Raw genomic sequence first — 14,011 nt, forward strand, 5'->3', positions numbered from 1 at the left:
TTAGTTGAAGATGGTAGCAGAAAACGGTGGAACTGGCGTGGGATGTATGTCTGAGTCTGGAGCCAAGGTCCTGTGCCCGGTTGCATAAAGCACCTTAAGTGTAATTTTCCCTTAAGATCGCCCTTATGTTTCCCTTACACTTAAGGGCGTTGCATAAAATATCCCTTAAATGTCACTTAAGGGTTTCTTTAGTTGAAACGTCATAGACCCTTAGAATTTCTATTAAGTATCCCTTAAACCCCTTTAAGTGTTGCATAAAGCCCCTTAGCTGTCATTTCCCTAAGTATAACATAAGGTATGGAAAATGTCACCTTAAGTGTTAAACAGCGCGCTGATTCAATCCACGATCGTACTCTTTATATGTTAAACAGATTAATTTAGGCATTTATTCACACATAACCATTGATTAAATTACATTCACACATAATACCTCAAACAAGAGTCCGTCACACACGAGAACAAATTTATATTCGATATTTTATTCCTGTATTTTCCTACGTATTACCTGGAGATAACTTAAAAACACACATAAACCGTATATTGTCGCAATCGTGTGTTTATTGTGTTTACGTTTCAGTTTAGCTGCAGCGATTACTGCTGTATTCCATCATAACACTTCTATGAGTCCGGATTGGACTTTCAGCGCAAGAGCGCCCTCCGGCTTCGAGTATGAATGAAACATACGCTTCATAATGTTCACATCGCCTCGGAAACTCAATAAAATGATTTTTCAGAATTTTTCGTTTTGAGTCAATTATCAGTTTGAGTTTCCGTCTCGCTTGGTCCTTCTCGTTTATATTTGGTTTATATTTTGTTCACCTTATCCGTGTTATACTGTTTTCTGTGAAAACTTACACCACTATCTGCATTACAAAATAACGTGTCCATAGCAACAATAGATTTTTTTAACGGCAAACCTTGAATCGCTGTCGTAAAACACTTAACGGTTTCCCTTTTAGTAAGGGAAGTGTTTAAGGGATTATATGCAACACCCTTAAATCATCCCCTTAGGTAAGGGGAAATCATGCCTTAAGTTTCATACTTAAGGGAAAAACTTAAGGCTCTTTATGCAACCGGGCACTGAACTTCTGAAAAGAAAGGCGAGACAAAGAATCAGCTATGCTATTATGGTAACCCGGAATATGAGCGGCACGAATAAGGAACTGGTTCTGAGCAGATATAAGTGTCAGTCTACGAACGAATTGCATGATGGTTGGGGAACGGGATCTGCCTTTATTTATGATATCAACGACTGCAGAGCTGTCTGAGTGAATATAATGTGTTTTGACCATTCGTGCCCCCAAAGGATGGCAGCTATGATGACTGGATATATTTCGAAAAGAGTGGACGAGGGTGAGTCTGATTGCTGGGCAAGATGGCTAAACTCAGGTGGCCATTCAGAAGCGAACCAGCGGCCACTGTAGTAACCGCCGAAGCCGATGGAAGGAGCTGCATCTGTGTACAGCTGGATGTCTTCTGGTTGTGAGATGTAGTCGTTAGAGAAGAAGGATATGCCATTCCATGAAGACAGGAATTGTTGCCAAAGGTGCATTTCCATCTTACAGCCTTCGTCGAGAGTGACTTTGTCGTGAAGGGAGGGGATTGTTGTAACTTTTGATAGTAGATGAGAAAGAAAAGATTTTCCTTGGGGAATTATTCTGATGGCGTAGTTAAGGTGGTCGAGGAGGGCCAGTAGCTGTTGCTTTGTACACCTATCTGCTAGAAGATAATTTGATAAGAGCAGAGAAATGCGTTGAACTTTCTCGGAAGGCAGGGATGCTTGGAAAGAGATGGAGTCTAGGGTGATGCCCAAGAACTCGATGGAAGTGCATGGCCCGAGAGTTTTCTCTTTTGAAAGGGGAACGCCCAGTTCGTTAAAGACTTGAACTAGAGCAGACAGACCTAAACTGGGAGGAGTGGAGGGAGGTGTAATGATGAGGAAGTCGTCGAGAAGGTGAAGAACGTAGGGAAGTTTGTGGTTATTGATAAGAATCCAACATAAAGCCTCAGAGAGGGAGTCGAAGATCTTGGGGCGGCTTTTGCAGACGAAAGTGAGGCGTACTGCGAAATAATAAGCTCCTTTCCAGAATATTCAGAAGAAACGCCAGAATTCTGGATGGATGGGCATGACTTTGAAAGCGCTGGTGATATCCGCTTTTGAGAGCCATGCTCCAAGGCCTGCCTTACGGATGAGAGAGATTGCTTGGTCGATGGATGCGTATTTTATGGAGAAGTCTGGGGCTGGAATGATACTATTGATGCTGGGAATGTGGGAGCCGTGAGGGGAAGAAAGGTCGATAATTAATCTCTTTTTCCCAGAGTATTTCCTGGTGGCGATGCCGACAGGACTGATTCTAAATGGGGAAAAAGGAGGTTCTTTGAATGGGCCTATCATGAATCCTTCTTGGACTTCTTTTGCTATTAATGTGTCGACAGTGTTTGGCTCAGAGAGAGCGGACTGGAGGTTAGAGGAGATATGTGAAGTATCTGGCTTTATCTCAATACCTGGATGAAAACCATTTTGTAGTCCGTTGATAATGAAGTCTACGAACTCTCTGTCGGGATGTTCAAATAGGGCGTTGGCTAGGGCTTTTACCTTAATTGGTGTGCCAAGATACTTTAGTAGTCATTGAGGCAAAGCAGTTGGGTTGTGGGGGCAGGAGTTCCTGGCGTGGGCACCGCCGCAGAAGGAGCATACGTGTAGGAGTCTGCAGTTAGAAAGAGAGCAGCCGAGATGGTTGAAATTGTTGCATACCATTCTGCCTCCTTGGTATAGAATCGGCCGTCCTCTTTTATCTATACTTTTGGGAATTGGGACGTTAACTGTGGGGCGAATGTCGAGGGGTTTTGGAATTATGGAAGGAGGTGGAGCTGCAGAAGACAGTCTGTTGAATACGGATGTTTGGCGTGAAGAAGACGGCTGTGGTTTAATGACTGTGCACATAGAGGCAGGATGTGACGGGGCTCCGCAAAGCTCGCAGGAGAGTGAAGTGCGAGCTGCAAAGATGCGAAAGTAAAGTTCAGTGTCGAGAGTGCCCCAGTATGTCCCTTGGTTAACTGCTGTAACCGACCTGCTGCTTGAGTGGCGAAAAAGACGTGGTAGTTATAAAAGCCATTCCCTCCAAAACGTACGGCCATGTCTAGAATAATATAGAGGTAATCGTCTAGCTCGGTCCTTCGATCTGGGTAGACAGAGCAGATTATGTCTCGGTAAATAGAGAAGGCGAGAGCAAATTCAGTAGGGGTGAGGTCTTTTGAACGAGAATTAATTGTGTGGCTAAGCTGCATGATGCCTTGGCTGGTTTGCAGTTCCCTGGGCTGACTGACATTTATGAGGGATGGCTGGAGAAGGTGAGCTAGATCGATGTAGTTACCGGTTAGAATTTGATGACGTAAGGCTGGAGAGACGGGGGAAGGTCGGAGAACTGCTGAGGCTGGCCGAGAAGGAAGTATCGCTGTGGCCAGGGTATATGGGCTGCTGTTTATTGGCATAAAATGGGGGTATCGGGAAGGGGAGGGGTTTGGATGGCTGAGGGAAGGGTTGGGGAGGGTGAGGGAGGGGAAAAAGGATAGATTAGTTGGAAGAGCAGAAGATAGGGGCTGGGAAGATCCACTGGCAGGAATGTTTCCGGGGTTCGCTGCATAAGAACCACTGGCAGGAATGGTTCCGGGGTTAGCTGCGAGAAGAACTTGGTTTGGGTTAGGTTGAGAAGTACCAGTAGTAACAGAAGCTGTATTGCTAGTAACAGCTGAAGGAAGGGTAGAGGAAAGGATGGTGGGATGGAAGGATGAATGGGTGTTAGGATTTGGGGCGGATTGTGCACATAAGGATGAAAGAAAGGATGTAATTATCTGAGATAATTCAGGGGTGGAAGGAGCCAGTGTTGGTGGCGTTTGCATTTGACCACCACTAGGTGGCGCGGATGCTGCCTGCTGAGGCCGTTGACGAGGCTGGGAGTTAACGTCGCGGGAGACGATGGGAGGATACCGTGAAGGTACCGGAAAAGTTGAGGGCTCTGAAGTGGAGGGAGCTGGAGTTGAAGGCTTTTGCCTCAGATCTCCACCAGGTGGCGCGGGTGCTGCTTGCCGAGGCCGTGAGGTGGCGTCACGAGTGACGATGGGAGGATTCCGTGCGAATGCCGGAAGAGTAGAGGGTTCTGTGTTTACCTTTAGAGGAGTGTTGAAAGATGCTGTGTAAAGTTGGAATAGTTGTGATTTATTATCGTAGCGGCTGAAATTGATGCCTTTATCCTTGAGAGCGTGGATGTTGACTTTGCTGGCGAGGAGAGCGGTCGCGCCGGCTTTCGTGCCTGTGAGATCGATGACGGTGGCGGACCGAAGTTCTTGTATGCGGCGGAGAATGAACGCGTGATCGAGATGAGGTTGGGGAAGTCTCGGATAGTGAACTTGTACGAGAATGCTCGCGGGGCTGAGGAATTTGGACGGTAGAACGCAGTCGCTTTGAAGATTGGCTGCGTGAGGATTGGCTATGTGCGGATTGTCGAGAAGATTTTCTTGGTGGAGGAGACTTGCTTCCGAAAAGATCGTCGTCTGTGTCAGAGGGGTTGATCTGCAGTTCGGCGTCCATGGTGAGTGAGTCGAACGAGAAACTGAGACAAACGGTTCTGAGAAGGTAGGTCTTGCATAAATAGTTCACGAGGAACGAGCTGATTGGTTGAGGCGTGGCCTTGTTCCCGAACTTTAGTTAACTTATTAACTCCATGTGTATGTCTGAGGCGCAAATATTTGCCATGCAATGATTTTCTTTTGTGCTTTCATCAATAGGGGTCACAATTCTTTCTACTTTAATGTCATACTTGCATTCTGACACAAATGCCCCTAAACTCTTACTGTGTTTCACACCAACACCTGTCTCACACCAGTCTGTTGCATGAACAGATTTATTCACAAATCTCTCTACTTCATGACTGATCCTTAGCCTTGGAGACAGATAAGTGAAACACAGACTCTCCTGCTACTCAATAAAACGGAAGCTGTTTTTCTGTCAGGCTGACTGAAACCACACACACATTTTCTGTCCAAAACATTTGTTTTACAGCTCAAAGTTTCACTCTTCACTTTTTTTTTCCTTTCCCTATGACATGTGGCATGCAATGTAAATTGTCAGGCAGCATAACTTCTGTGTTGAATGGCTTTGTTTGATTCTTAGCCAATTCACACATCATCTGAGCCCAATCATTGTTTTTTATGCGCCATTCATAAGCCCACTGATGCTCAGCTCGCAGACAGCACAATTGCTCCTCCTGCTCTGTCACTCTGACACCCCAGGAGTCTGCGACCAGCACTAAATTTAGTTTACATAACAAATCTCGACCCATGATGGGTACAGGGCCGGTGAATAAGTGAATGCATGTTTCAGCACCCGGCCTCCCTCTGTTTCACAATTTAATGTCACGGTGAATTTTTCAAAAATCTTATGCCCTGATGCAGAAGTGGACTCATTTATTTTGTTAATTACTGATGGTTAACATGGCAAGTCACATGGTCGTAAACAAGATCTTATTGCCCCAGAATCTGCTAGAAATTCAACTAATACCCCCTCCCCCAGCATGGGGTATTTTGGCATCTTTAAAAGTCCTTCCCTTTCATTTTTTTTAAACACTTATCAGAAATTGCATTGCTCATATCAGAAACACACAAAGAAACGCAAGCTTTTTCTTTGTTGCAGAGAGCAGTGTTTACATTAGTGTATGTGTGTATGTGTGTGTGTGTGTGTGTGTGTAGTTAAAAAAGATGTTCAATTCCCTGCACTGTAGCTGTTGACTGCTTGCACGAGACTCCTCCTCCCTGCTCTCTGTCTTTCTCGCTTCAGTCCGCTTCTTGATTTTGCTGGTTCTCTGGACGTTCTCGCGCCCACTGACCATCGTTCTTGCACAGTCTGCATTTACTGCACCTTCTGGTTACATGATCATCAGTCCCACAGATAGCACAACCCCGTTGCTCTGGGTTTCTTTCAGTCCAGCTTGAGGGTCTTCTGCCCCATCCTTTTCCTCTCCCCACTCTCGTCTGTTGATGTCGGGGAACAGAAGGACCACTGGGTCTCGACACAGCCTGCACTAAGGCCAGCTGTAATTCTTTGTTAGGCTTTGCTTTAACCCTTTCCTTCTTCATCATTTGTTGTTCTTCGACTGTACAGTAGTTCATGTTGGTTTCATCAGTCCAGCTACTGCTCATTCTGCGTTGATCTTCCCCTCACAGTTTCCCACTCACTTTATGCCAGTTCGAGCCCCCCAGCTTCACTCCTCACAGACTTCTCAGTTCATGTATGGTGGGGCTGAACTTTGCAGAATGTGACCAGTTCGGTGGCAAATGAGCCATTGCCTCTTTCATGTCGTTCACAGTCCAAGGTCTAAATACCATCCCGAAACTTCGACAGTCGGGGCTGTTATGCTCACATTTTCTTTCTTTCTCAGCATGGATTGGCTGTGCTGTATTCCCGTGATTCTAATTTCCTACCGAAATTCTCTCTAATCACATTGCCCACAGAGTCGGACCAGCCACTATAGTTTGTCCCCTTTTTTGTTAATCCCAATTCTAATTTTAAAACCAAACTCTTTTCAAATATTTTGATCTGTCTCTTACCGGAGAGTTCTGATGCCACCTGGGTTCGTTTACGGATTCCAGTGGTGTCCCTCCTGGGCCCTGGCGGTCGGTCCCTCATCCCTTAATCTAGTCGGGGTAGGGCTGTGACTTCTAAGTCCAGGATGATCAATCACCGTCCGCTCTCAGGTCCAGAAGGCACATCCAAGGAATCCCAACTTCTGAGACCAAATTGTTGTGGCAAAATAAAACCACTAAAGACTCTCACCAAAGTAAGAGACAAACTCAGTCAAATGTCTTTTATAAATTTATTCTTTGCAAAGAAGTTCAGACAGTCATACAGAAACACAGGTTACTGCAGAGTGTGACCCAGAAGGGAGGCTCACTCCAACTTATATCTCTTCCCCAGTCTTCAAGGTTACATCTCCTAACCGGTAACTTTCCACACATAGTAAGAGTCAGATAAATACATTCTGCTATGTCATACTCCCAAGATTCAAATCTTTATATTCAGGGCCCCGATACCCTTCTCTCATGTTATCCTTACAGCACATAAGTAAAATGAATTTTTCTTCCACAGGCCACGAGCATTGTCAAAGACGTGACGTGGCTCTCGGAGTCAACCGAGTTCTTTCATGTTATCTTGTGTTTAAATTGTGTAAATGCTTGAATGTTCTACATGGCAAGGATCGGACCGATACAACCCTATTTACTTAAGTATGCAAACCTTATTGCACATGCACTGGAATACGCATTATATTAGATGTTAAATTTTCAAATGAAAATGGACACATGATAGTTTTATAAAGTCAGCTGTGGTGTGATGAGGGGTGAACACAGCGAAAACTACAGAAGATGGGGAACTGATTGCTCCTTTTATGACAAAGAACTGCACAGATGCAGATATTACAACAATCTACTGATAAACAAACCTTGTCCTGTGTGTGGTCTGATCAGTTCAAAAAGATGTAGCAACAAACTATAGATCAGGTCAAAGGTCACGGCTGTGTTTGATGCTTGTAGCAAAAAAGAAAGCAGAAAAAATGCAACCATGTACATTTTTCATTTATGTAAACAAATAACAGGTCTAAGTTAAAAATAGATTGTGAATAGTTAGTTACTGTATTAAATGCATTTTGTATGCTTGTGTGACCCAGCCATTAGAATGCCATAATTATAAACTAATAGAAAGAAAATACACAACTAGATAGATAGAGAGGATAACAGATTAACTGATTAACCCCAAACAAAAAAAGTATATATAAAATATATATTTAGCACTGTAGACACTCTAAGGCTTACTTTGCTAAGATTTCACTTAGAAATAAGATTTGGAATATAATTATATATTTACAAATATTTGGTTGTACCACCTGACATTTAATTGGGTTGTAAAGTAAAAAAAAAAAAAAAAAAGTCAAAATTAATTAAGTGTTTTAATAAAAATTAAAACACTTTGAAATATGATTTAACAAACGAACAACCATTGTTCTCAACTTAAAAATATGCATTACATTTATTTGCAAAGATTTCCAAAAAATCTTGTCATTGGCTATAAAACATCAATCTGATTATTTCAGATTTTTACTCCAATTTTCAACATATGTGCACATTCAAAAATCATGTTTCAAGGTTTCCTATTTATCAGGTGAATGTAATTAACTTTTAGTTTCCCAAAATAAGTCATATTGTTGCATATTAACCCAGCCATATGATTCAACCTACCCAAACCAGTACATATTGGTAGTAATTAAGTGTTGGTTGGGACAAAATGAATGACGTGATGTGTGTAATGACATGCTGCATGAACCAGAGAAAGAGAGCAACACTTCCACTGACGCGACCACATCATGTTAATCAGTGAAAACATACAGAAATGATTGCTGAGTCACTTAAACACCATAAAGTGAAGTGCAGCGAAGACGCCAATGAAGTCTTGTGTGGTTTTGTCAGTCAGTCCCATTTGGAGCTCTTCCTCCTCATGTATTTCTCTCCCTCACTGTCAACGGCCTCATAGAGCTGCTGGTCGTTCTCTTTGATGGCGTGCAGATATCCCAGGTACCCGACGCACAGCGTGAGGCTCAGCAGACCAACCACCATGACCGGCTTATTCTGCAGGGGAAGGAGAGCGATGTGTGTCAGTTCCAGCGAATGTTCACAGCATCACAGGAGCACGCTCAACACTACGAGACCCTAAAATATTGCTGCCTCATGATGAAACAAACCTAATATATTTAGGAATATTCTTCAACTTTGAGCACTTTTATGTCCCAGTGATTAATTTATATTAAAATGTTCACATTAAAAATGTTGTGTAATTTTTTTTCATACTCTCGTTTATCTTTTTGCTACTGAATGTTTTATGTATAACATAAAATGTACTAATGCATTTAAGATTAGAAGTTATTGATGCACTCATGAACATGAAAAACTATTTTGGTAATTGTTAGTTTATGCTAGGCCATGCATTAACTAATGTTAACATATGAGACCTTATTGTAAAATGTTGCCATTTATTCAGAAGGTAGTTATTTTTATTTAAATATTTTATTTACGTACATAAGACAGCCTAACCCTTTTTTTCTGACAGATTATCATTGTATACCATTTGTACTACTTTATTTTACTACAAATGCCATGGTTAAACTATGGTTAGTGTAGTTTTGGTTTTATTTGTAGTAAAACCATGGTTAATTTCATCAACAACACATACTGAATTTTGAGCATTGTTAGTAGACAAATTAAACTTATTACAGTGAAAAAAGTGGCCATGGTTAAAGAAAAAAAATCGCAGACAGAAAAAAAAGGACTTTTAAATTTTAACTTTACACTACCTCTTTAAAAACGCGACGCTCATGTCGCTGATAAACACTGTGACGCGACGCAGCGTCTGACGCATGCGTACAAACACCAACATCAAACCAACGTTATAGGTATTAGATTATTTTGTGTCTAAGTGTAAAAGCATTGATTCAGCCATGAAAAGCAGACGTGTGAAGAGCACTTGCAGGTTTGATGAAGAGCTCCGGGTTGACCGCGCGGAACAGTGAGGTGGTTCTGACGCCCCGGAGCCCGGGATTCCTGTAGCCTGAGTCCGCTGAGCTGCTGGCCGGCTGTTGCGCGCCTCCTTTACTGCTGTCCTGCGCGGGGCACATCCTCCTCTCCTGCTGCTGCTGCTCACGGCTGTCACATTAACACACCAGCTGCTACTCACAAATATACAACACAAGCTGAACTCATGAAGTTCAGGATCACACGCATGCGTTTTTGACCTACAGGAGGTCGAAAGAACAGACAGGAATCACAGCGCCCTCTAGTGTCGAAGAGCGACGATCACAGCGACCTCCAGTGTTCAGCACACGAGAACAGAGAGAGAAAGTTCAGGAGAGTTGGATTGATGCGGGCTTTCACCAATCAACATCATGCCTTCCAGTGTTGGGGAGTAACTAGTTACATGTAACGGAATTACGTAATTTAATTACAAAATAAATGTCATTGTAATTAGTTACAGTTACTGAGAAAAATATGTAATTAAATTACAGTTACTTTTGAAAAATGCCAGTGATTACAAAGGGGGTTACATCTGAATTTTTTCACACACTGACTTACAGATTTAACTGACTTCTTTCATAAACTGCACTGACTGCTCTAAAATGAGACACCAATGTTTCAGGAGTTTAGGACACAGAATAGGACACATGCTTATTCGATAACTGTTTTATTTCCTATTTGGGTTTATAAATAAACTTTATTTTTTAAGATTGTTTTTTCCAAGGCATTGTTAGATGCTAGTGTTTTCTGTCATAGCTATGCAAACATTTGATTTCAAACCCAGTATCATAGCTATTAAACTGTTTCTTGTTATGATGTTATTTATGTTATGATCTTGTTATGACATATAGCGCTCACGGTGACCCGAGTTCGATTCCCATCTCGAGGTACTTTGCCGATCCCGCTTCCCTTATCTCCTCCCAGCTCTTTCCTGTCATCTCTCTACTGTCCTATCACAATAAAAGCCCAAAAATATAAGTAAAAAAAAAAAGTCTGCATTTGTGGTGGCTGAGCTTTAAATTAAATGATTACACAGCTCAGACTCAGGAGTCAGTGCTATTTGCTTGATAGTTTTTCTTGGTGGAAGCTTTGTGTTTGGTTAGCTAATAAAATATTAAAGCTTATTTCAATATTATGTGTACAGTTTCTTAATTCTGTCATCCTGGTATCGTGGACTTGCTTTATTGTTTCATACAAACGCAGCTGCTGCCATTTTTTTTTTTTTTTTTTTTTTTTTTTTTGTACATTGTAATGGATTATAAGATAACTAACAAACTAGTACTACTAAATTATTTATGTGGTGAAATGCTGTGTAAGAAAAATGGTATGACTGCACTGTGTCCCTAAAATGTCTAGTTTGAACTTGCCATTTTGCTAGCAACTGATTTCTTCATGGAAGCTTTGCATTCAAATATTTCAACTCAGATCAATGTTTCGTGTCTAATAATTTTGCCACAAAACATCTAAATAATCTATCAAGCAGCTGTGTAATAAGTGGGATAATGTACATCCAGCCAGTTGTTATCGCAAAATAAAGATGTATATTATCCCTTACGTATTATAATCTTAATTCAAGTGATAAAGGATTCTGAGAGTCTGACAGTGATCAGTGTTGAGTGCTACTGTGAGGTTAACTCTGCCTGGTTTAAATGTTTCAAAATGAATAACAGTTGAAAATATTAGAAAGTTAGAAAAGTAATCAAAAAGTAACTAAAAGTAATGTTACATTACTTTAATAAAGTAATTGAAAAGTTACACTACTTATTACATTTTAAATCAAGTAACTTTTAATCTGTAACCTATTACATTTCCAAAGTAACCTTCCCAACACTGATGCCTTCATATAGCCTGTATATCTGAATGGTGAATGTAGATCCCAAGAACAGATACAACGCAGAACAGGATTATCAACAGAACGGGTTGTTTATTTCTTCATGCCTGTAGCCTACTTTCTACCACCGTCTGCCAGTGTCCCTTTTTCTAGCACCCGACGACGCCCCTCCTCCCTTATAACACCCAGCTTAAGGGGCTATGGCAACATTTAAAGGGGTCATCGGATGCTAAGTTCACTTTTTCATGTTGTTTGAACATTAATGTGTGTTGGCAGTGTATGTACAAATCTACCCTATAATGATAAAAATCCATGCAGTGGTTTTTAATAAATCTGTAAAACTAATATCCCCTTTTTCAAATCGAGCCGTTCTCAGATGCCTGTCAGTGTGGCGTCACACCCACAGAGGCCGCTCCCACGATAGTTGATTGACATGAGCTCTTACCTCAGATCAGCTGTAACAGTCTGACCTCCATTGTTTCGATCCTGGAGCAGGGATGTAAATTAGACAAGAATATCTCTGATTGAGTGATTGAGGTGTTGTGTTGCTTAATGTAATAATGAACAAGGTGGTCGTCATTTACTCCTGACATCTGAGCCGCTGAAGATGCAGTGGATTCATGGGCGTCGAAAGCAAAATAAATGTGGGTGGGTCCTCCCCCAAAAAATTACTGGAGTATATGCCATTTTCTGTAGTATGGTGCCTTTTATTATGCATATTGCCTCTATCCAGTAACGTGACAACACCACAAAAGACGGCCACAAGAGTGCACTTCTAGTGGCTTAAGCGGTAAAGCAAATAGCTAGTGTTTGTTAACGCAAACGACCCGAGTTCGCATCTGCCTGTTGCCAAAATCGATCTTTTGCTTTTTCACATCTCATTTTACATCAGAAAGGCATTTGTTTTCAATAAAAATAAAAATGAAGGAAATAATCGAAAAGTTTGAATAAAGTATCGGGTAGGCTTAGGTGTATCTGAGCAGCAGGTATGTTCATGCTTCGTTTACTTTGCTGTGTTACAGGAGTGCAGCAGGCGGGAATATTCCCTAAACACACCCGGTAGAGACAGCGATGCGGTCAGGACCGTGGCGCCCGCTTCCTTTGAAATATGTTTGATGATTGTGCCTGATGCGCCCGCGCCCGCTCCGTCCGCTCCTACACCCCAGATGCTGCCTGTTCATACACGTGAGCATAGAGTTTAATCTATTAGCGCATTCGTCACGTGGAATGGATTTGACTGATGGCGCTCTAAAAAGTGCGTCCCATGAATAGATTACAATCTTTGCGATTGCCTTTCTAAATAAGATGCTAGTTAGCAAGTTTGGCGGCTAAACGCAGCTAAAGTAAACAGGCTCATCTTTCCACAGAGAGAAGAGAGGGGCGGGGTGAGCAGAGCTCATTAACCAGAATGAGATGATTTTTGCAGAGCTGTTTTTGACAACTGGGCATCCGATGACCCCTTTAACAACTCTATAGTGTACTAGCCAAAAGCTCTTAAGAAAATGTGCCCTTTTTCTGGTGCCAAAGTTTATGGTAATAATACATCCATACATTTATACTTATATTTTATTTGATACTCCATCAAAAGTCTGACATAGCATTGGGCAAACTGCCCCGAAGAGCTATTGAGGTGTTCTGTTGTTAGGAAATGCTGTGTATCAAAATCAGACTTTTCTTTGCTTAAAGGAATAGTTTAGCCAACAATTATCCTCTGTAGTCAACGGGTGCCGTCAGAACGAGAGTCCCAACAGCTGATAAAAACATCACAGTAATCCACAAGTAATCCACACCACTCCAGTCCATCAGTGAACATCTTGAGAAGACAAAAGCTGAAACAAATCCATCAAGACATTTTAAACTAAAATCTGAGTCCATAATCAATAATAACACTTCCTCTAGTGAAAAGTGGTCTGGTCTGAATCAGGAGAGAAATATGCACAGATCAAGCACTGTTTACAAGCCAAAACAGCTCTAAACAAAATATGTGGCTGAAGACAACGGGAGATGGACATGTTAAGAGATATAAGTATTATTATGGATTATGGTCTCGTATTTTAGTTAAAAACGTCTTAATGATGGATTTGTTCCAGCTTTTGTCATCTCAATATGTTAACTGATGGACTGGAGTGGTGTGGATTACTTGTGGATTATTGTGATGTTTTCATCAGCTGTTTGGACTCTTATTCTGACGGCACCCATTCACTGCAGAGGATCCATTGGTGAGACAGTGATGGAAAGACACATTTCTACAAATCTGATGAAGAAACAAACCCATCTACATCTTGGATGGCCTGAGGGCGAACTATTGCTTTAACGGTTTATAATAGACTGTCTCACTCATCACTGTACAATGTATAATGCACTTAAGATGTCCGTCTCTGCTTGTAATGAGACACATTCATTGGATTCAGTTTACATTTGAATGCATTCATTTTATTGATTCTTTTGTGCAGCAGTACTTTGTGCTTCACACTTCAAGTGATTGAGTTATGCATCCTGCTCATCTCTACATTTATTTGTCCCTCGTGCAACAACTGACAAAAGAGCTTTTATGTTTAAAGCTCCAGT

The 14,011-nt window shown here is 41.7% G+C and overlaps 1 protein-coding gene and 1 pseudogene across 1 annotated transcript; both read right to left on the reverse strand.

Moving 5' to 3' along the window:
* On the reverse strand, window positions 1-3,138 carry LOC127183102 (uncharacterized; annotated as a pseudogene).
* Window positions 3,139-6,855: 3,717 nt separating this feature from the next.
* On the reverse strand, window positions 6,856-9,879 carry smim8 (small integral membrane protein 8). Its single transcript, XM_051137977.1, has 2 exons — window positions 9,570-9,879; window positions 6,856-8,673 (listed from the first exon to the last, which is right to left on the reverse strand). Exons 1-2 carry the CDS (start codon window positions 9,714-9,716, stop codon window positions 8,515-8,517), a joined length of 306 nt encoding a protein of 101 aa, XP_050993934.1. The 5' UTR covers window positions 9,717-9,879; the 3' UTR covers window positions 6,856-8,514.
* Between the last annotated feature and the right edge of the window lie 4,132 nt (window positions 9,880-14,011).

Source organism: Labeo rohita, chromosome 20 (genome assembly GCF_022985175.1).
Source record: "Labeo rohita strain BAU-BD-2019 chromosome 20, IGBB_LRoh.1.0, whole genome shotgun sequence".
In the NCBI taxonomy this organism is placed as follows: Eukaryota; Metazoa; Chordata; class Actinopteri; order Cypriniformes; family Cyprinidae; genus Labeo; species Labeo rohita.